The sequence below is a fragment of the Pseudophryne corroboree genome, chromosome 3 (assembly GCF_028390025.1).
Source record: "Pseudophryne corroboree isolate aPseCor3 chromosome 3, aPseCor3.hap2, whole genome shotgun sequence".
Lineage (NCBI taxonomy): Eukaryota > Metazoa > Chordata > Amphibia > Anura > Myobatrachidae > Pseudophryne > Pseudophryne corroboree.
The window spans coordinates 231,826,797-231,851,045 of record NC_086446.1 but is presented as its reverse complement, the minus strand read 5'-3'; the positions used below and the strand labels follow the sequence as shown (position 1 = coordinate 231,851,045).

At 47.0% G+C, this 24,249-nt stretch overlaps 1 protein-coding gene across 2 annotated transcripts in view; it reads left to right on the top strand.

Moving 5' to 3' along the window:
* STAU1 (staufen double-stranded RNA binding protein 1) overlaps nucleotides 1-10,324 on the top strand; it is a 140,128-nt gene extending 129,804 nt beyond the window's left edge. For both annotated transcript variants that reach the window (XM_063958889.1, XM_063958890.1), the window contains one exon: nucleotides 9,444-10,324. In XM_063958889.1, coding sequence (XP_063814959.1) covers nucleotides 9,444-9,531 — 88 coding nt within the window. In that variant the 3' untranslated portion in view covers nucleotides 9,532-10,324. The remainder of the gene's footprint in view (nucleotides 1-9,443) is intronic.
* The last annotated feature ends 13,925 nt before the right edge of the window (nucleotides 10,325-24,249 follow it).

The following is a 24,249-nucleotide window of genomic DNA, read 5'->3' as shown; positions in this document are numbered from 1 at the left end:
TCCCAGACGCACCTCCTATGACCAATACTGAGATCATGTTCCTGTATACTACGTCCGAAGGATGTTTTGGATCTGAGAGCCGGGTGTGATTAAAACTCTACTGACGTTGAGTGAGGCGCTGGTCGAGCGGTATTCCACGTATCTCTTTTATTTGCGGCTGGTACATTATCTCCGTGCACTGTATCTCCATCCAAGGCTTAGTAAATAGACCCCTTAGTCACAGTTCTAAAATACTATGTGTGGCTATTAAATAACAAGAATGATGCTATAATTTGTTTATATTTAGTACATTTTAACGTTGTTCCCCTTCTGCATTCACATGCCTCCCAACATGACCCTCTCCAGGAGGGACAGAATGCTCTTCTACTAGACTTTTCTCTTCATTTGTAATTGCCCTCACCTGTGTTGAACAGGTTATTGGATAAGAAAGGTGTTTCACTGGTTTAAGCTGTGCTGTAGTTTATTATCTGTCAGCTGTCTCAACAGCTCTGTCGTTTTCATCTTTACCTCCGTAAATGATGCAAAACAGGTTCCCTTAAGTACAGATTTGACTTTAGGGAAAAGAAAGAAGTCACATGGTTCTAGGTCTGGTGAGTATGTTTTAGAATTAAAATCTGCTTCTCTGCCTAAAACTGCCTCACAGAGAGACCTGTGTGAGCTTGTACATTGTCCTTATGGAGGATGAAACCTTTTTTTGACTGCGCAGCTCCTTGTCACAGACTCTTGCAAATTAAGTGAACTTTCTCTTAGCATTGCTACAGACCAGTGAATTTTTGTTTCCATGTATTAATTAATGCTGGTTGTGTCCTGTCCATAAAATATAACTACAACCTTTTCAACACCATTGTAGTTTTGATATGTTTATGAGAACCCTGGTTTTTGGTTTCATGTACACACATGGGTTTGCCCTGGTTCCTAACATTAACATGTTGCTCTACTTTTGAACTAAGCATTTGTACCTTGTACAGGAATAACACAACCTCTTCAAACGCTGCATGAAAGCAAACTATCTGTGCAAGAGGGGTGAAACTTGTAAAACCGTTTTGGGATAGTCCAAGGTCAATGTTCCGCCTCTCCCTTTTAACTAGAGATGTGCGGGTTCAGATTTCCTTGGGTCTTAATGCTAAAATAAGCAGATTTTTGTGTTTGGTTATTTGAAACACGTGACAGCCAGATAACCTATAAGATGTCGTTTTTGTGATCTGAGTAAATCCAAACTGCACATCTATACTTCTAACTCAAGCAGTAGGGTTTATTTTTTACAAGTACAGTATTGTTATTTAATAGCCACACCTCCAATAAAACAGGCAGAAATACATTCAATGCAGAAATATTAACGATATGGACAATAGTGCTTAACAATCAACCCCAGTAGGGGTGAAAGGAGCCAAATACTGAACCCAAGAGTGAGGTTCAAGGGAGACAGGAACCAGTGTCTCTCTCTCTCTGTATGGCAGGCAGCCCTGTGGCAAGGATGTATGAAGGAAGCGGTGGGGGAGTAGCTAACAGGGAGAGCTTACCTCTATCTGGCCAACCCCAGGGAATGTGTCCTGCTCATTTGTGCGCCCAATTACAGCCATATTCCTTGGAGGTCTAGTGGGCAGACTACTGGGACCCCACCTGCCAACACCACTGACCGCCTCCTTCACCGACCATGAACAGCTGCAAAGACGTTGATCTCTGCAAGCAGGGAGCCCACTTCCTTACCTGTCCCAGATGTTCTAGTCACGGCTGGGCTCCTCTGGTGTGCGTCTGGGCCAGCCAGGGTTACAAATTTAAAACTAACAAGCTGGCTGAGGGGGCGTGGTATAGGGTAGAAGCAGCCTGTGCTGCTGGCAAAAGATTATTTACAGTTTGGTGCCCAGGCTGCCATGTTCCAGTCTATAGACAGTTCTCCAGTATCCACCATGGATGAAAATATGCTCATTTAACAGCCGTCTGGATTTGCATACGCCCATCGACGCTCCCCAAAACTGCATACACAGCATTGATTTTCTCTTACGTCCTAGAGGATGCTGGGGACTCCGTAAGGACCATGGCGATAGACGGGCTCCGCAGGAGACATGGGCACTAAGAAAGAACTTTAGGTATGGGTGTGCACTGGATCCTCCCTCTATGCCCTTCCTCCAGACCTGTTTATTACTGTGTCCAGAGGAGACTGGGTGCATTACAGGGAGCTCTCCTGAGTTTTCCTGAAAAGAAAGTATTTGTTAGGTTTTTTTATTTTCAGGGAGCCTGCTGGCAACAGACTCCCTGCAGCGAGGGACTGAGGGGAGAGAAACAGACCTACTTTAATGTTAGGCTCTGTTTCTTAGGCTACTGGACACCATTAGCTCCAGAGGGAACGGAACGCAGGTCTCACCCCGCAGTTCGTCCCAGAGCCGCACCGCCGTCCTCCTTACATAGCCGGAAGACAGAAGCCGGGTGAGTATGTGAAGAAAGAAGACTTCAAAGGCGGCAGAAGACTTCAGATCTTCACTGAGGTAACGCACAGCGGTAGTGCTGTGCGCCATTGCTCCCACACAGCACACACAAACGGCAGTCACTGTAAGGGTGCAGGGGGGGGCGCCCTGGGCAGCAATATGGACCTCCGAAGGTGGCAATAAACTTAGATACAGGCTGGGCACTGTATATAAGAGAGATTCCCCGCCATATTTTGAATTTTTAAGCGGGACCGAAGCCCGCCACTGAGGGGGCGGAGCTTGTTCCTCAGCACTCACCAGCGCCATTTTCTCCACAGCACACCGCTGAGAGGAAGCTCCCCGGACTCTCCCCTGCTTACACGGTGAAAGAGGGTTTTAAAGAAGGGGGGGCACATAATTTGGCGCAAATAGATAATTACAGCGCTACCTGGGTAAACATATAGTGTTTTTTTTCCTGGGTCATTAGCGCTGGGTGTGTGCTGGCATACTCTCTCTCTCTGTCTCTCCAAAGGGCCTTTGTGGGGGAACTGTCTTCAGATAAGAGGTTTCCCTGAGTGTGTGGTGTCGGTACGAGTGTGTCGACATGCCTGAGGTAGAAGGCTTTCCTAGTGAGTAGGTGGAGCAAATGAATGTGGTGTCTCCGTCGGCAACACCGACACCTGACTGGGTGGATATGTGGAATGTTTTAAGTGCTAATGTAAATTTGTTGCACAAAAGGTTGGACAACGCTGAGTCCAGGAATTATGCAGAGAGTCAGGCCCTGCCTGCCCTTATGTCGCAGGGACCCTCGGGGTCTCAAAAGCGCCCACTATCCCAAATAGTAGACACTAATACCGACACGGATTCTGACTCCAGTGTCGACTACGATGATGCAAAGTTACAGCCAAAATTGGCTAAAAGTATTCAATATATGATTATTGCAATAAAGGATGTTTTGCATATCACAGAGGAACCCCCTGTCCCTGACACGAGGGTACACATGTATAAGGAAAAGAAACCTGAGGTAACCTTTCCCCCTTCTCATGAGCTGAACGAGTTATTTGAAAAGGCTTGGGAATCTCCAGACAAGAAACTGCAGATTCCCAAAAGGATTCTTATGGCGTATCCTTTCCCGACTAAGGACAGGATACGGTGGGAATCCTCCCTGAGGGTAGACAAAGCGTTGACACGCTTATCCAAAAAGGTAGCACTGCCATCCCAAGATACGGCTACCCTCAGGGATCCTGCTGATCGCAAGCAGGAGGCTACATTAAAGTCCATTTACACACACTCTGGTACCTTACTCAGACCGGCGATAGCGTCGGCTTGGGTTTGTAGCGCTGTAGCAGCGTGGACAGATACCTTATCTGCGGAATTGGATACCCTGGATAAGGATACCATTTTATTAACCCTGGGTCATATTAAAGATGCTACCTTATATGAGGGATGCTCAAAGAGACATTGGCCTACTGGGTTCTAGAGTCAACGCTATGTCGATTTCTGCTAGACGAGTCCTATGGACCCGGCAATGGACAGGTGATGCCGACTCAAAGAGGCATATGGAGGTTTTACCTTACAGGAGTGAGGAATTGTTTGGGGAAGGACTCTCAGCAGGTAAATCAAATTTTTTGCCTTATATTCCCTCACAGCCTAAGAAAGCGCCACATTATCAAATGCAGTCCTTTCGGTCAAATAAAAACAAGAGAGCACGAGGATCGTCCTTTCTTGCCAGAGGTAAGGGCAGAGGGAAAAAGCTGCCATCCACAGCTAGGTCCCAGGAGCTGAAGTCCTCCCCGGCCTCTCAAAATCCACTGCATGACGCTGGGGCTCCGCTGAGGGAGTCCGCCCCAGTGGGGGCACGTCTTCGACTTTTCAGCCACATATCGGTTCACTCACAGGTGGATCCCTGGGCAATAGAGATTGTTCCCAGGGTTACAGGGTTCGAACAGGTGCCTCCTCGCCGGTTTTTCAAATCTGCTATACCAGCTTTTCCCCCAGAAAGGGAGATAGTCTTAAATGCAATTCAAAAATTGTGTCTTCAACAGGTGGTGATCAAAGTTCCCCAGCTTCAACAAGGGAGGGGGTATTACTCAACCCTATTTGTAGTCCCGAAACCGGACGGTTCGGTCAGACCCATTTTAAATTTTAAAATCCTTTAACCTATACTTGAAAAGGTTCAAGTTCCAGATGGAATCGCTCAGAGCGGTCAACGCCAGCCTAGATGGGGGGATTTTATGGTGTCCCTGGACATAAAGGATGCATACCTTCATGTTCCCATATATCCACCTCATCAGGCGTACCTGAGATTTGCGGTACAGGATTGTCATTACCAATTTCAGACGTTGCCGTTTGGGCTTTCCACGGCCCCGAGGATTCTCACCAAGGTAATGGCGGAAATGATGGTGCTCCTGCGCAAGCAGGGGGTCACAATTATCCTATACTTGGACGATCTCCTAATAAAAGCGAGATCACGAGAGCAGTTGTTGAACAGCGTGTCACTTTCACTGGAGGTGTTACAGCAACACGGCTGGATTCTCAATATCCCGAAGTCAGTTAGTTCCTACGACCCGTTTGACCTTCTTAGGCATGATTCTGGATACGGACCAGAAAAGGGTTTATCTTCCGATAGAAAAGGCCCAGGAACTCATGACTCTGGTCAGGGACCTATTGAAGCCAAAACAGGTGTCGGTGCTTCACTGCACTCGAGTCCTGGGAAAGATGGTGGCATCTTACGAGGCCATTCCTTTCGGCAGGTTCCATGCGAGGACCTTCCAATGGGACCTACTGGACAAGTGGTCCGGGTCACATCTTCAGATTCATCAGTTGATCACCCTGTCCCCCAGGGCCAGGGTATCTCTCCTGTGGTGGCTGCAGAGTGCTCACCTTCTGGAGGGCCGCAGATTCGGCATTCAGGACTGGGTTCTGGTGACCACAGACGCGAGCCTCCGAGGTTGGGGAGCAGTCACACAGGGAAGAAACTTCCAAGGTCTTTGGTCAAGTCAAGAGACTTGTCTCCACATCAACGTCCTGGAACTGAGGGCCATATACAATGCCCTTCGTCAAGCAGAGACTTTGCTTCGCGACCTACCGGTTCTGATCCAGTCAGACAACATCACCACAGTGGCTCATGTAAACCGCCAAGGCGGCACAAGGAGCAGGGTGGCTATGGTGGAAGCCACCAGGAGTCTTCGCTGGGCGGAAAATCATGTAGGCTCACTGTCAGCAGTGTTCATTCCGGGAGTGGACAACTGGGAAGCAGACTTCCTCAGCAGACACGATCTACATCCAAGAGAGTGGGGACTTCATCAGGAAGTCTTTGCACAGATTGCAAGTCAGTGGGGCCTGCCCCAGATAGACATGATGGCGTCCCGCCTAAACAAAAAACTACAGAAGTATTGCGCCAGGTCAAGAGACCCTCAGGCGGTGGCAATGGACGCCCTAGTGACACCTTGGGTGTTCCAGTCGGTCTATGTGTTTCCTCCTCTTCCTCTCATTCCCAAGGTGTTGAGAATAATAAGAAAAAGAGGAGTACAGACCATTCTCATTGTTCCAGATTGGCCACGAAGGACCTGGTATCCGGATCTGCAGGAAATGCTCACGGAAGATCCGTGGCCTCTCCCTCTAAGACAGGACCTGCTACAACAGGGGCCCTGTCTGTTCCAAGACTTACCGCGGCTGCGTTTGACGGCATGACGGTTGAACGCCGGATCCTAGCGGAAAAGGGCATTCCGGATGCGGTCATTCCTACTCTGATAAAGGCTAGGAAGGACGTGACCGCTAAACATTATCACCGTATATGGCGAAAGTATGTTTCTTGGTGTGAATTCCATCTGGGCCGTTTTCTTCACTTCCTACAAACTGGAGTGAATTTGGGCCTAAAATTAGGCTCCATTAAGGTTCAGATTTCGGCCCTATCCATTTTCTTTCAGAAGGAATTAGCTTCTCTCCCAGAAGTACAGACTTTTATGAAGCGAGTGCTGCATATTCAGCCTCCTTTTGTACCTCCGGTGGCGCCTTGGGACCTTAACGTGTTGAGTTTCCTTAAGTCGCACTGGTTTGAACCACTTCAGACGGTGGAATTAAAATATCTTACTTGGAAGGTGGTCATGTTGTTAGCCTTGGCTTCGGCTAGGCGAAGTGTCGGAATTGGCGGCTTTGTCTCATAAAAGCCCCTATCTGGTTTTCCATATGGATAGAGCGGAATTGCGGACCGTTCCTCAATTCTTGCCTAAGGTGGTTTCATCTTTTCATATGAACCAACCTATTGTGGTGCCTGTGGCTACGCGATACTTGGAGGATTCCGAGTCCCTTGATGTGGTCAGGGCTTTGAAAATGTACGTAGCCAGAACGGCTAGGGTCAGGAAAACAGAGGCGCTGTTTGTCCTTTATGCTGCCAACAAGGTTGGCGCTCCTGCTTCAAAGCAGACTATTGCTCGCTGGATCTGTAACACGATTCAGCATGCTCATTCAATGGCTGGATTGCTGTTACCAAGATCGATTAAGGCCCATGCCACTAGGAAGGTGGGCTCTTCTTGGATGGCTGCCCGAGGGGTTTCGGCGTTGCAATTGTGCCGAGCTGCTACTTGGTCGGGTTCAAACACCTTTGCGAAGTTCTACAAGTTTGATACCCTGGCTGAGGAGGATCTCCTGTTTGCTCAGTCGGTGCTGCAGAGTCATCTGCACTCTCTCGCCCGTTTGGGAGCTTTGGTATAATCCCCATGGTCCTTACGGAGTCCCCAGCATCCTCTAGGACGTAAGAGAAAATAAGATTTTAAACCTACCGGTAAATCTTTTTCTCCTAGTCTGTAGAGGATGCTGGGCGCCTGTCCCAAGTGCGGACTACTTCTGCAAGACTTGTATATAGTTTTGCTTACATAAAGGTTATGTTACAGTTTTCATCAGTCTAGGTCTGATGCTGTGTTGTTTCATACTGTTAACTGGTTCGTATATACCCTAGTTATACGGTGTGAATGGTGTGGGCTGGTATGAATCTTGCCCTTGGATTAACAAAATTCTTTCCTTGTACTGTCCGTCTCCTCTGGGCACAGTTTCTCTTAACTGAGGTCTGGAGGAGGGGCATAGAGGGAGTAGCCAGTGCACACCCATACCTAAAGTTCTTTCTTAGTTCCCATGTCTCCTGCGGAGCCCGTCTATCCCCATGGTCCTTACGGAGTCCCCAGCATCCTCTACGGACTAGGAGAAAAAGATTTACCGGGAGGTTTAAAATCTTATTTTTAATACTGTGCAGCATTTTTTCCACTACTGCCTAAAACTTTTGCAAAGTATGAATGCTTTCAAATATAGAAGTGTTTATAGTTTATTTTTTTATCAATTAACAAAATTCAAGGTGAATGAACAGAAGAGAACTCTAAACCAAATCAATATTTGGTGTGACCACCCTGTGCCTTCAAAACAGCATCAAGTCTTCTAGGTACACTTGCAAACAGTTTTTGAAGGAACTCGGCAGGAAGGTTGTTCCAAACATCTTGGAGAACTAACCACAGATCTTCTGTTGATGTAGGCTTGCTGAAATCCTTCTGTCTCTTCATGTAATCCCAGACAGACTTGATGATGTTGAGAGCAGGGCTCTGTGGGTGCCATATCATCACTTCCAGAACTCATTGTTCTTCTTTATGCTGAAGATAGTTCTTATAGTGTGTGTGTGTGTGTGTGTGTGTGTGTGTGTGTGTGTATATATATATATATATATATATATATATATATCGATAGATCTATATCCACCTCTGTACCCCACCTCAACCATTGTGGACATTGGCTGATCTGGGGGACGTAGGGTTTGTACCTGTGCAGAATTGTGTGTCCTACAGTTGTGATGGGCTCTGCCCAGGGCACAAAGTACTTATTGCCTGTGGCGCTCTTGGTAATAGCCTGAGGGGACGGTGTTCTAATTAGACTGAAAATGGAACACATCATTAGGTATTTCAAAATGGCTTCCATAAAGGATGAGCAGTGTTGAAGCCTCGACATGCGGCAAATAGTCTCAGGGAAAGGATGATAATCTGCAGAGAATGGACAACCATAATCGTCATGAAAGAGCAAATGGATTTGGGGGAGAGAAGATAGCTATGATAGCACACACTGTTCATATGAAGCCTTATTCTCAGGTGTAAAAAGACCAAGAAGCAGCGGAAATTGCATGTAACTAGTGTGTAAAGATGATAGTACATGTTGCGCATCTCAAGCACAAAACGCAGGATCAAATTGCATTCCGGGAGCCACCTAGCACAGGGCAAGACATCTGCCCAGCATGTATGGCGCCGCCCGCAATGCCATCACAATGTAATTCCGAGCGCATCGCAGAATCCAGAATTAGAGGTTGATCCCTGCCTACTCATCCTGGCTGCGTAGGCAGGCGCACCGCCGCCATGTTTCCGATCGCAGGAACTGCAAGCGACGTCATCGGCCTGCCCCAAAAACAACCATGACGCAGCCATGCGTTTCCTGCTCCACTACTGCCCCCTCCTCAATGCTGCCCCCGAACGCTTGCCATCTATCAGACGTAGAGCAATTGGTTGGACAACACTGATCCTTTGTTACTTGAGAAATGTTATGGGGGTAATTCCATTCTCCATAATGTGCCTCCAGAATGGCTGCAGAGGCACTCTGGCAATGTATTTTTGAATACTTTCCCTCACACCCCATAGAGGTATGCAGGAAAGTGTGCAGTCCGATATCATGGCTATGTGACAGCACACAACGGAGAATGACATTCCCCGAAAGAAAGAGGGTCTGATAGCTCATAAAAGGGTATGACATCTTTATTACTGACCACCCTGTTTATCCCAGTCCTTGAAGTGCCGTGTGAAGCACCCAATAAATAGCAAATTAACCAGTATCCTTCAGATTTCTCCCACAAGTCAATGCATGGACTTCAAATGTGATATCACTGGCAGGATTGAACATTACCAATGAGTAAATCAGTTTAAGAGACTGTCAGCCTGTTCTGCTACAGAGACCATAGAGCAAACATTAGTAAAAACAGAACCTATATTTGACATTGTACTTTGTCCTTCTCTCCAGGTGTATGAAACCAGAGATGGAAAGTGACCCTCTCATCAAACCTGCTAATTCAAACACGCTGGGACAAACACTGAACAGCACGGCCTAACCTCCGTTTCTGACTGGACCTATAAAGCACCAAGGAAAATCAAATGTCCCTCTTTTTATAAACTTGCAATCTGTCCGGCTTTCCGTCAGAACCCAGTGTGCAACTGGGACTGTATCTTAGTTTTCCTCTAATTTCAAATTATGATTTATTTTTTTATTTTTCTTAAGTTTCTTAATCATAATTTAGAAACTTTAATATATTTCCTTAATTGATCATATCCTCGTGTGTGGTGATATAAAGATATATAAAATTAAATTTTTTTTTTTACATTAGTTTTAACGTTTGTTTTCAATTATGTAACGTGCCCTCCTGTTAATAATTACATTGAATTTTGTCTGACAAATAGAAAATTAACCATTGTAGTAATAAATCTATATATATATATTTTTTTTTTTGGTATAAGACAATGTTCAATCATTTGAGTGTTTTTCTTATTTTGTGTATGTGTAAACTAGTTTACATGAAGTATTTGTAAGGTGCACAGACTATATCACTGCATTACAGGATATGATCTAATTACTGTATTTAACAATTGCTTGATTTGATTTTCTTTGTGTGCTTTAAACCAATTAATTACATCTCCATGTAGGGCTGAAAAAATGCCTCTGTTTCTATATAAGCTGTGTTGCTTTAGATGTCTTTAATTGCGTACCCTGGCACACGCAGTACATTTTCGCATATTGTCTATTTAAAGCACGATGCGTCGCCAGTTTAGTATCGCTTCAGTTCATTGTTTACGCTGGAATTTTTTCACCCCATGGAATGTAATAAACAAAAATAGACAAAAACTAAACCGCTTGTTTTTGTCTCCATTATTAAGAGCTAGGGACATTAAAGAGGGACAAAGCGTGAAATTCCCCAGTGATATCAGGGGTTCCTGATGAACTAATAGGCTACATTGTCATCCTATTATGTAATGGGTGGTTTTTACCAGACGTCCATACCATTAAGAATATAAAGGTTTAAGAATCCCAGAGATGGGGGAGTTTGTGATATCCAGATCTCCTGCATCCAGGTTTCAGTGATGCCCAAATTTGATGTACTTCATTGAGATATCATTTTATTATTATTATTATTATTATTATCCTTTATTTATATGGCGCCACAAGGGTTCCGCAGCGCCCAATTACAGAATACATAAACAAATAATCAAACAGGAAAACAGCAACTTACAGTTGATGACAATATAGGACAAGTACAGGGTAATAAACAGCTACATCAGCAGATGACACTGGAATAAGTATCAGGTGGCAGGAGACTGCTGGATGTGGTGCAGTTGAAGATTATTAAAGTAAGAAAGGATAAGCACATGAGGGAAGAGGGCCCTGCTCGTGAGAGCTTACATTCTAAAGGGGAGGGGTAGACAGACAGGGGTGACACAGATGGGGTACATAGAGAGCGTAGAACAGAGGGTTAGGATGAGATTTGGCTGGGTTTGGTTAAGAAGTGGGTCTTGAGAGATCGTTTGAAGTTTTGTAGAGAGGTGGAGAGTCTGAGGGGGAGAGGTAGAGAATTCAAAAGAAGTGGTGCAGCATGTGAAAAATCTTGGAGGTAGGAGTGGGAGGAAGTAATCCGTAGGCAGGAGAGTTGGCGTGCATTAGCAGAGCGAAGAGGACGGGTGGGAGTGTAAATGGAGATAAGGTCAGAGATGTAGATGGGAGAGGAGTGGGTGAGGGCTTTGTAAGCGAGTGTGAGAAGCTTGAAATGGATTCTGAAAGGGAAGGGGAGCCAGTGAAGGTCTAGTAAGAGAGGAGAGGTGGACGTAGTGCGTTTGGTGAGGAAGATGAGACGGGCAGCAGCATTGAGGATAGATTGGAGTGGAGAGAGGTATTTGTCAGGAATGCCAGTCAGGAGCAGATTACAATAGTCCAGTCTGGAGATGACCAGTGAGTGGATAAGAGTCTTAGTAGCATCCTGGGTCAGAAAGGGTCTGATCCTGGAAATATTTTTTAGATGAAAATGGCAGGTTTGTGAGAGGTGCTGAATGTGTGGTTTGAAGGAGAGGGAGGAGTCAAGGATTACTCCAAGACGGCGAACTTGGGGGCTAGAGGAGATAGTAGTGCCATCAATAGATAATGAGATTGTAGGAGGTGAGGTTATGCGGGAGGGAGGAAAGATGATCAGCTCTGTCTTAGACATGTTAAGTTTAAGAAAGCGCTGGGACATCCAGGAAGAGGTAGCAGAGAGACAGTTGGAGATACGAGTGAGGAGAGCAGGGGAGAGGTCTGGAGAGGAAAGATAGATTTGGGTGTCATCAGCATAGAGATGATATTGGAAACCAAAAGAACTAATGAGCTTACCTAGTGAGGACGTATAGCGAGAGAAGAGGACCAAGGACAGAACCTTGGGGTACCCCTACAGTTAGTGTAAGTGAGGGGGAGGTGGAGTCATGAGAGGAGACAGAGAAAGAACGGTCAAAAAGGTAGGAGGACAGCCAAGAGAGGGCAGTGTCACGCAGACCAATGGAGTGAAGAATTTGCAGTAGGAGAGGATGGTCCACAGTGTCAAAAGCAGCAGAGAGATCAAGTAGAATAAGTATAGAGTAGTGTCCCTTAGATTTAGCAGCATGGAGGTCATTGCATACTTTTGTAAGGGCAGTTTCAGTGGAGTGGAGAGGACGGAAGCCAGACTGGAATGGGTCAAGCAGTGAGTGTGAGGAAAGAAAGGAGTAAGGCGGTTGTAGACAATACGCTCAAGGAGTTTGGAGGCAAAAGGGAGGAGAGAGATGGGTCGGTAGTTGGAGAGAGTGTTTGGATCAAGTGTAGGTTTTTTAAGAATAGGAGAGATGAGTGCATGCTTGAAGGCAGAGGGGACAGTGCCTGATGAGAGGGACAAATTGAGAAGGTGGGAAAGATGGGAACAAGCAGAAGGAGAGAGGAGGCGGGAGGGGATAGGGTCAAGTGGGGAGGTGGTGAGGGGACAGGAACGAATGAGAGCCATGACTTCCTCTCCAGATGCATGGGAGAAAGATGTCAGAGTAGGTGCGAGGGATGGGGAGGGTTGGTAAGGGATGGGAGAAAGCTGGTTACTGATGGTCTGATGTGATGTCCTGACGTATGGAGTCAATTTTGGATGTGAAGTAAGTGGCAAAGTCAAGAGCAGAGAGTGAGGAAGGGAGACGAGGTGGAGGTGGGCAGAGGAGTGAGTTGAGAGTGGCAAAGAGGCGCCGGGGGTTGGAAGACTGGGAGGAGATGAGGTTCTTGAAGTATGACTGTTTAGCAAGAGAAAGGGCTGCACTGAAGGATGAGAGCATAAGTTTGAAATGGAGGAAGTCTGCCTTAGAGCGTGATTTCCTCCAGTGTCGCTCAGCAGTACGTGAGCATTTTTGCAGATATCTGGTGCATTTGGTGTGCCAGGGTTGAGGTGTTAATTTGCGAGGGTGAATAGTGGTTGGTGGAGCAACAGAGTCAAGAGCAGAAGTAAGGGATGCATTGAATGTGGAAGTGGCTTGTACAGGGAGGAAAGGAATGTGGTGTCAATAGCTTCAATGTTACGCTTAGTGATGGTAGCCTTAGGAGGTAGAGATGGGGAAGTCGAGAGAGATAGGTTAAAGGAGAGCAGGTGGTGGTCAGAGAGGGGAAATGGGGAGTTGGAAAAATCAGAAATATCACAGCGGTGAGTGAAGACCAGATCCAGTGAGCTCCCATTCACATGGGAGGGTGAGGAGGTCCACTGGGAGAGACCAAGTGAAGAGGTGAGGTTAAGGATTTTAGAGGCAGGGGATTGTGTGGGGATGTCAATAGGGATGTTGAAATCGCCTAGGATAATGGAGGGAATGTCAGAAGTGAGGAAGCAAGGTTGTCGATTAATTTGGAAGCAGTACCAGGGGGGCGGTAAATGACAGCTACTCTATTTTATTTTATTATTACCACACATTTCTCTTACGTCCTAGAGGATGCTGGGGTCCACATTCGTACCATGGGGTATAGACTGGTCCACCAGGAGCCATTGGCACTTTAAGAGTTTGAGTGTGTGGGCTGGCTCCTCCCTCTATGCCCCTCCTACCGAACTCAGTTTAGAAAATGTGCCCGGAGGAGCCGGTCACAGCTAGGGAAGCTCTCCAGAGTTTCCTTAGTAAAAGTTATTTTTTTTAGAGTCTATTGTTTTACAGAGAGGTTGCTGGCAACAGCCTCCCTGCAGCGAGGGACTTAGCGGGGGTGCAGTGTCCGCCCTGCGGGGACTGAGCCACTGTCTCCGCTGACTGGACACTGAGCTCCAGAGGGGATAGATCGTTCCCTGCCACAGGGGATCGCTCACCCCAGCAGCATGCCGCCACCCCCTTGCAGAGCTGAAGATTGTGGCGAGTGAGACACCGACTCCCCTAGCAAGCGGGGGGCCGATGTGAAGATGCCAGCCACAGGGTAGGAGCGCAGTATTAACTGCGCTCCGGGAGGCTCAGCGGTACATTGTGCGGCACTGTGAGGGGTGCCCTGAGCCAGCGCCTGCACCCTACACTGGTCACTCAGCCTGTCGGGGTCCCCGGATCTCAGCCAGCATCAATCCTCAGACTAGTTTAATCCTTTGAAGCGCGGGAAGACAGCGCCATTTTGGGGGCGGAGCTTCTCCTCAGAGCGGACCCAGCAGCGTTCACCGCCATTTTCCTGCATGCACAGCGCTGCCCAGGAAAGAAGCAAGTCCCTCCACAGCAATCTCCAGCTATCTCACGGTACCAGGGGGTTGTAGAAGGGGGGGTGGAGACTGCAAAACTGCTGTGTAACCTATTAAGGTGCACAGTCAGCGCTGATAGGGGGTTTCCTATATATATATATATATATATATATATATATATATATATATATATAAGCGCTGTGTGTGGGTTGGCTCCAATCTCTGTGTCTCTCTTGCCATTCTTGAGGAGAAACTCTATCCCGTGTGTGTGTGTGGGTGGAGTGTTTGTGGTCACGAATAGCATTGTCCAGGGACTCTGTGTCATATGCTGCAGAGAATTTGTTCTCTCAAGATGATCCCATTCTATGTAATCATGATTGCACTGATTTAGCACAGATTCCAGCAAGGGAGCCGGAATGGTTATCCTCTATCAAAAATATGATTTCTCAGATTTCACAGAGGGTTGCACAAAATTAATCTGCTACCCAGATGCTGCAGATTATAGCTGTCTGGCCCAGTTCTGGTACGTCAGGTCCCCCCGCTGTGTACTCCCATAAGCGTCCTTTAACACAAATTATGCAGGATGACACCGATACAGATTCTGACAGTGACGATGGGGTGCGGGGGACAGCATATCTTGCTAAAGGGGTGCAGTTGATGATAGAGGCTATTAGGGATGTGTTGAATATTAATGATACACCATCTGAGCAGGTTGAGGAGGCTTACTTCACTGAGAATAAGAAAACCTCGCTAACCTTCCCTGCATCAAAATAATTAAATGCTATTTTTGAAAAGGCTTGGGAAAACCCTGAGAAAAAATTCCAGATCCCTAAGAGGGTTCAGGTGGCATTTCCTTTCCCTGTTGAGGATAGGAAAAAATGGGAAAACCCGCCTATTGTTGACGTGTCAGTATCCAGACTTTCAAAAAAGGTGGTGTTGCCTGTTCCGGGATCTACCGCCTTGAAAGAGCCGGCTGATCGCAAGATTGGTAATCCACTCAAATCCATGTACACGTCTTCAGGGCTATACTGCATGCCACTATTGCCAGTGCTTGGATTGCCAAAGCTATAGTAAAGTGGTCTGGCACCTTACTTGAAGATTTGGATACTATGGATAAGGATTCAGTGGGATTTCTGGTGGAATCCATGAAAGCTCTAGGTTCCATGGCTACAGGAATTTCTTCCACGTCAATGGTCTGCCGACACAGAATCCAGGAAAAGTGTGGAGTCCCTACTGTATACAGGTCAAGCTCTCTTTGGGGAAGCGCTAGATGCGTGGATTTCCACGGCTACAGTGGGTAAGTCTCCCTTTCTTACCTCAGCTGCTCCTGCTCTGAAGAAACTGTTTTCTTCACCTGCATCACAGCCCTTTCAGACTACGAAGCCCAGAAAGGCCAGGCCGTCCAACACCACCTTTCTGGGAGGTAGGCCCAAGTCCAAGAGACCCGCTACGGCAGCTTCCCAGGAACAGAAACCTATTTCAGGTACACCAAAGTCCTCCGCATGACGGTGGACTGCTGATCCCGGAGGTGGGGCCGGTGGGAGCGAGACTCGGGCAGTTCAGTCACGTCTGGGTGTCATCCGGCCTGGATCCCTGGGTGCAAGATATTGTGTCCTAGGGGTACAGGCTGGAGTTTCAAAATCTCCCCCCCTCACCGATTTTTCAAATCAGGTTTACCAGCTCTGCTGGCAGACAGAATGGTCCTAGTGGAGTCAGAAGTCATTGTGCCCGTACCACCTCATATGCACAACAAGGGTTACTATTCAAACCTTTTTCGTGGTACCGAAACCGGATGGTTTGGTCAGGCCCATTCTGAACCTAAAGTCACTAAACCTCTTTCTGAAGGAGTTCAAGTTCAAAATGGAGTCTTAAAGAGCAGTGATATCAAGTCTGGAAGAGGGGGAATTCCTGGTATCCCTGGATATCAAGGATGTGTACCTCCACATTCCGATCTGGCTGCCGCATCAGGCGCATCTCCGCTTTGCCTTGTTGGACTGTCATTTCCAGTTCCAAGCCCTGCCATTTGGCCTCTCAACGGCACCGAGGGTATTCACCAAGGTGATGGCAGAGATGATGGTTCTCCTTCACAGACAGGGGGTGAACTTCATTCCATATCTGGACGATCTGCTGATAAAGGCATCGTCCCGGGAGAAACTATTGCGGTCCATTGTTCTCATGACCGATCTTCTCAGTGTCCACGGTTGGATTCTGAACCTTCCAAAATCACAGTTGGAACCAACCAGGAGGTTGTCCTTTCTGGGGATGATCCTCGACACGGAAGTACAGAAGGTATTTCTTCCACTGGAAAAAGCGTTGGTGATACAAACAATGGTCCGGGATGTCCTGAAGCCAGCCCGGGTGTCTGTTCATTAAAGCATTTGCCTTCTGGGAAAGATGGTGGGCTCTTACAAGGCTCTCCAGTACGGAAGGTTTCATGCTCGGTCCTTCCAACTGGATCTCCTGGACAAGTGGTCAGGATCTCATCTGCACATGCACCTGAGAATTTGTCTGTCGCCGAAGGCCAGGATTTTGCTCCTCTGGTGGCTCCAACTACCTCACCTTCTGGAGGGCCGCAGGTTCGGGATTCAGGACTGGATCCTTCTAACCACGGGTGCAAGCCTCTGGGGTTGGGGTGCAGTCACTCAAGGGGAGACCTTCCAAGGAAGGTGGTCAATTCTGGAAGTCGGCCTTCCGATCAACATTCTGGAACTAAGAGCCGTATACAACGGTCTTCTTCAGTCGGCCCATCTTCTAAGAAATCGGGCCATTCAAGTGCAGTCGGGCAACGTAACAACAGTGGCTTACATAAACCGACAGGGCGGAACGAAGAGCAGAGCTGCCATGGTGGAGGTAACAAGAATCCTCCTTTGGGCAGAAAAAAAGACGCGTTGGCGCTGTCAGCAATCTTCATTGCGGGAGTAGACAACTGGGAAGCAGACTTCCTCAGCAGACACTATCTCCATCCGGGGGAGTGGGGTCTCCATCCGGAGGTGTTCAAGGACATAACAGACCTTTGAGGATTACCCCAAATAGACATGATGACCTCTCGTCTCAACAAGAAGCTTCAGCGTTATTGTTCCAGGTCGAGGGACCCACAGGCAGTGGCAGTGGACGCCCTTGGGTCTCGGTGGGTGTTCCAGTCGGTGTACGTGTTTCCACCACTCCCACTCATCCCAAGAATCCTAAAGCTCATAAGGAGAACAAAGGTTCAAGCGATCCTCATTGCTCCAGACTGGCCGAGAAGGGCTTGGTACACGGACCTTCTGGATCTACTACAAGAATTGCCGATGCCCCTTCTTCTTCGAGAGGACCTGCTGCAGCAGGGGCCGTTCGACTATCAGGACTTACCACGGCTACGTTTGACGGCATGAAGGTTGAACGCCTGATAATAGCTCAGAAGGGCATTCCGAACAAAGTTATTCCTACCCTGATTCAGACTAGGAAAGGAGTAACGTCTAAACATTACCATTGTATTTGGAAAAATTATGTGTCTAGGTGTGAGTCCAACAGGTTTCCTACGGTGGAGTTTCAACTGGGACAGTTTCTCCTCTTCCTGAAGGCAGGAGTGGATAGGGGCCTGAGGTTGGGGTCTGTAAAGGTCCAGATTTCGGCCCTATCCATTTTCTTTCAGAAACAATTGGCTGCCCTCCCTGAGGTTCAGACCTTTTTAAGGGGAGTTCTGCACATCCAGCCTCCCTTTGTACAGCCTACGGCGCCATGGGCTCTTAACGTGGTGTTGCAGTTTCTCCAGTCTGACTGGTTTGAGCCTCTGCAAGAGGTAGAGGTCAAGTTTCTTACGTGGAAGGCTGTCACTTTGTTGGCCTTAGTTTCTGCTAGACGTATGTCGGAGTTTGGGGCTTTGTCTTGTAAGAGCCCCTACTTGATCTTCCATGAATATAGAGCTGAGCTCCGGACACGTCGGCAGTTTCTTCCGAAGGTTGTGTCGGCATTTCATATCAACCAACCTATTGTGGTGCCAGTTGCTACTGACTCCTCAATTTCATCTAAGTCCTTAGATGTGGTAATGGCTCTTAAGATCTATGTGAAGAGGACTGCTCGTCACAAAAAATCGGACTCTCTTTTTGTCCTATATGATCCCAAGAAAATTGGGTGTCCTACTTCTAAGCAGACTATCTCTCGCTGGATCAGGTTCACTATCCAACATGTGTATTCTACGGCGGGATTGCCGTGTCCCAAGTCTGTTAAGCCCCACTCTACTCGTAAGGTGGGGTCTTCCTGGGCGGCTGCCCGGGGTATCTTGGCAGTGCAACTTTGCCGAGCAGCGACTTGGTCTGGGTCGAACACGTTTGTAAAGTTCTACAAGTTCGATACTTTGGCCTCTGATAATCTGAAGTTCATTCAATCAGTTTTGCAGGAGACTCCGCGCTCTCCCTCCCGTTCTGGGAGCTTTGGTACATCCCCATGGTATTAATGTGGACCCCAGCATCCTCTAGGACGTAAGAGAAAATAGGATTTTAATTACCTACCGATAAATCCTTTTCTCGTAGTCTGTAGAGGATGCTGGGCGCCCGCCCAGCGCTTCGATTTCCTGCAGTTGTTATCTGGTTCAGTACAACTTTGTTGTTAGTTATGTACTGCATTATTACTGGGTGAGTAATGTTTCAGCTGTTGCTGAAGTTTTTCAAGCTCGTTAGCTTGATGTGACTTGTATGTGTGAGCTGGTATGAGTCTCGCCACTATCTGTGTATGATCCTTCTCTCGAAGATGTCCGTCCCCTCAGGCACATTTTCTAAACTTAGTCTGATGGGAGGGGCATAGAGGGAGGAGCCAGCCCACACTCTCAAACTCTCTGGCTCCTGGTGAACCTGTCTATACCCCATGGTACTAATGTGGACCTCAGCATCCTCTACGGATTACGAGAAAGGGATTTACTGGTAGGTAATTAAAATCCTATTTTTTTTCTGCATTTCACAAGAATTCGAGAACATTTTGATAAAACTCAATTTATTTTTAAACAAAAAAATGTGAACTTTCTAATTCAAAACCTCTTATTTATAAACCTGTATTAAAATGCTTATTCCCAAGAGTGGGATTACAGTTGCCCCTCACATTCAGAAACAATTTAGTCATTTAAGCGAGCACAGAGAAAATGTGTCAACTCTTTCAAAGGGTTTTCTCCTTCCCAGCTGCCCAATACAAGTTTGTGTAACTACTGCAGGTGCAATATAGTCACATGCCATTCTATAGAGTTACACCTAATAATTATGAATGATATGCAGTTTGTCTTTAGACAGATCAGGTTCACATGTGAAATACAGGAGGTTAAAAAGTCCCTCCATAGTGAGCGCTGTGTCACGCTGCAGGTCTCCTCTACAGCTGTGGGAGGCCAGAGAGGGACAGGACAATACCAGTGGGGAATAACCGAGTCACCACAGACCATGCAGCATCAGTGTTTCTCTTTCATTTCATGTTAATAAAGTGTTTAAAATTTTTATGTTGTCATATTATTTAGTACACAGTCACTTGGTTAGCACAGTCAATGCGGAGGGATTTTTTGAACTCCCGTACTTACTACAGCTTGTATCCTCTTTATAGTTTAGGATTCTGGTGTATAAAAGCTGTCCGTCTACTGTTTTATAGTTCATACTAGATAATTTAATTTAGAACCTGCAGGATGTGAGTGGAGTTCTGTGTATAGAACACAAGTTTTATCCTGTAATCTTTAATAAAGTATATCCACGTATTCTTAGGGTCCTATATGTCTAATTCAATACCAAAGAATACAGGATACTTCAGGGGTTATTTAGCTGATAATATAAAATAGGATTTTAATTACCTACCGGTAAATCCTTTTCTCGTAGTCCGTAGAGGATGCTGGGGTTTCATTTAGTACCATGGGGTATAGACTGGTCCTTTGGTAGCCACTGGCTTTTTAAGAGTTTAACAGTGTGGGCTGGCTTCTCCCTCTATGCACTTCCTACCAGACTCAGTCTAGAAACTGTGCCTGAGGAGACGGACATACTTAGAGAGAAGGAAATACAGATAGTGGTGAGATTCACACCAGCTCACACCGAATGGAAAAAACCATGCTGACCAACATCAAGAAATCATGCAAAACCGCATGAAACATGAAGAAACCATGTCAACCAGCAGGTAACATGAAGAAACCATGCTAACCAGCAGGCAACATGAAGAAATCATGCAAAACCGCATGAAACATGAGGAAACCATGTCATCCAACAGGTAACATGAAGAAACCATGCTAACCAGCAGGCAACATGAAGAAATCATGCCAACCAGGATGAAACATGATGACATCATGCCAACCATCATGCAACACGAAGAAAACATGTTATCTAGCATGAAACAGGAAGCAACCATGCCAATCAGCATGTAACCTGAAGAAACCATGCTAACCATGCATGAAAGATGAACAGCAACAGCTGAACCAATACTTAACCAAGTAGCAACGCAGGAAAATGAAGCACTGGGCGGGTGCCCAGAATCCTCTACGGACTATGAGAAAAGGATTTACCGGTTGGTAATTAAAATCCTTTTTTCTCTTACGTCCTAGAGGATACTGGGGTTCCATTTAGTACCATGGGGATGTACCAAAGCTCCCAGTACGGGAGGGAGAGTGCTGAGGATCCTGCAGAACAGAGTGACCAAACTTTAGGTCCTCAGATGCCAAGGTATCGAACTTGTAGAATGTCTGCTTAGAAGCAGGACACCCAACCGTGTTGGGATCATAAAGGACAAACAGAGCGTCCAATTACCTGTGACGAGAAGTCCTCTTCACAGAAACTTTCAAAGTCCTCACAACATCCAAGGACTGTGAGGTAATTGAGGAGTCAGTAGCCACTGGCAGTAACTCCAGAAGATCCGCGTACCAAGCACTTCTTGGCCAGGCCGGAGCAATGAGGATCGCCTGAACTCTTGTTCTTTTTATTAGCTTGAGAATCCATGGGATAAGTGGAAGTAGAGGGAACACTTACACTGACTGGAACATCCACGGAGGTACCGGGGCGTCTACCGCCACTGCTTGTGGGTCTTGTGACCTGGAACAGTATCTATCTGAGGTACACCCCATCGGCTTTTTACCTCTGCGAATACATCCGGGTGGAGGCCCAATTCTCCTGGATGGAGATCGTGTCTGCTTCCCAGTTGTCCACTCCCGGAATGAAGATTGTTGACAGCGCCTGCGCATGCGTCTCTGCCCAGATGAGGATTATGGTCACCTCTGACATTGCAGCCCTGCTCTTCGTTCCGCCCTGCCTGTTCATGGAGGACACCGCTGTGACGTTGTCCGACTGAACCTGAACGGCTTGATCTCGCGGAAGATGTGCCGCTTGTAGAAGGTCGTTATACATGGCCTTCTGATCCAGACTGTTTATTGGAATGAGAGATTCCTGAACTGACCGCTTTCCTTGGAAGTGTTCCCCCTGAGCGACTGCTTCCCAACCCCTGAGACTTGCATTCGTGGTTAGATGAATCCAATTCTGAATCCCGAACCTGCGGCCCTCGACTAGGTGAGAAGTTTGCAGCCACCAGAGGAGTGAAATTCTGGCTTTCGGTGACAGGCGTATCCGCTGGTGCATGTGAAGATGAGATCCTGACTATAAGACCAGGATATCCAGTGGGAAAGACCGTGCAAGAAATCTTCCGTACTGTCGAGCCTCTTAGGAGGCAACCATCCTCCCCAGAAGGCGAATGCATTGATGAACCGATACTCGGGCTGGCATCTGGATATCCCGGACCATTGATTGGATCACCAACGCTTTCTTCACCGGTAGAAACACCCTCTGCACTTCCATGTTGAGAATCATCCCCAGGAAGGAACGCCTCCTTATCGGCTTCAAATGCGAAATTGGAAGCTTCAGGATCCACCCAAGATCCTGGGACAGTTGATTTGAGAGAGTAACTCCGTAACAACATCTCCCTGGAGGATGTTAAGGTCACCCAGATATGGAATTATGTCCACTCCTGGTTTGTGGAGCGGGAGTATAAAGGCTGCCATGGTCCTGATGAACACCCCCGGTGTTGCGTAGAAACCAAGTTCAATGTTTGGAACTGGAAGTGACATAGTTGTAGTGCAACCTTAGATAGGCCTAGAGAGGCGGCCAGATTGGAATGTGAAGTACGCACCCCTGATATCAGGAATTCCCCTACATCTCGAGCAGAGATCACCACTCCTAAACTCCATCCTGAATTGAACACCCGCCAGTAGGGAATCAATGACCCCAGGTTTGAATAGTAACCCCTGTTACGTAAATGAGGTGGAACTGGAATAATGACAAATGTTATGATAGCTTCCAGCAGTAGTACACTTTCTGCCTGAGAAGCTAGTAAGCCTGATTTGAATAATCTGTGAGGCGGGAATACTAGAAATTCTAGTCTGCACCCCTGGGCAACCCAACTGTTTCCAGGGGTCTAGGCAGGATATCGCCCAGATGTGTTACTGAATCTCTTTAGTCTCGCTCCCACCTGCCTGATCCCCAGGCAGTGAGGTCCACCGACAAACCTAAGGGTTTGAAAAAGGACGAATTTGAAATCTGTCCCTGGGAACCTGGCGGCGCAGGTTTTCTGGATTTCCCCAACGTCCTCTAAAGGAAGTGGAGGAATATGTGGAATCACGTTCGAAGGAATTGCAGTGTAGGTGTAGGACATAATTTCCTGGTCTGTGCAGCTGTGGAAGGAAGACATACCAACTTACCCACAGTTGACATGGATAATCGCGTATCTCGTGCGTCCCAACAGGGTATTACCTGTGAAGGGCGGACCTGTCATACCTTACTATGATTCTGTATCCGCAGTCCATTGATGTAGCCACCGTCCCCTGCATGTCAAAATTGCCAGAGCAGTGGTCCCTGCGTTATGCAGGTCAATCTCCTTCATGGCGTCTAGCCGTGAAGCCAGTAGATTCCTGTATGTGACATAGAAACAAGTACAAATCACTTCTACACATAGAATCTAAGTCATCAAGTAAGGAGCCTGACCAGGTTACAATAGCCCCAGAGATGTACGCAAAAGTGGGTCTCCGAGTCACACCTGCAGCAGTGTACAGTATTAGAGATTAGTCTCAATAGGTGATCAGTCTTTATGGAAGTTGTACCAGGGACAGGTAAGACAACCATATTTGACAATTTAGACACTATAGGGATGTGGATAATAACTCTGGGTGTACTCAGGTTTTCCCAAATAAGGAGTTTAACGCCCTACACAGTGGGAAGGCATTCATTATATACATATAATAATATTCCTCATCCCTAATAACCTCAAACATATGTTGGACCCTTTATATATATGCATTATATGGACAAGTGTACATTTTCTAGGGTACGGAGATGGGGTGAGAGGCACAGCAGTGGGATTTGAAACCCCACACTTCTCAAAACTGCTGCTTCTACCCAGTATGGGATATATTTGAAGCAATATATTTTAAAGTACCCCTTATGGAGGCCACCCCAGGTGGAACTGCCACCGAATCATGAGATGTGTACAGTTTTGAGCATGGTATAGACTCCCCAGGGGAAGATATACATTCTGCAGTACAGGACAAAGTCCCTTAAAAATGGTAAAGTGGATTACACATCCCCTGGAAAATGTCAACACAGTCCCCCCACCCCCCCCCCCCTCCCCCCCCTCCCCCAGAATATATTCTGAGAGTCACAATGCACAAGAAGCCAGCCACAGCGTGCCCTTAAAGGCTTTTATAAAGATAAAAACCCCGCTGACTAGCATAACCTTAACAGGGTGGCTAGTACATAATATCACTCCCGCTTATTTATAACACCTTTTACCTCAGTGTTGTTATGTGGAGGACGGCGTTCCCTGTCAGCGTGTGTCTGCAGGGAGAAAACGGCACTAGTTAGTGCTGGATCCGCTCTGAGAAGCTCTGCCCCCTGTAATGGTGCTTCTTCCCGCACTTAGGGGGTCATTCCGAGTTGTTCGCTCGTTATTTTTTTGTCGCAACGGAGCGAATAGTCGCTGATGCGCATGCGCAATGTCCGCAGTGCGACTGCGCCAAGTAAATTTGCTATGCAGTTAGGAATTTTACTCACCGCATTACGAGGTTTTTTCTTCGTTCTGGTGATCGTAATGTGATTGACAGGAAGTGGGTGTTTCTGGGCGGAAACAGGCCGTTTTATG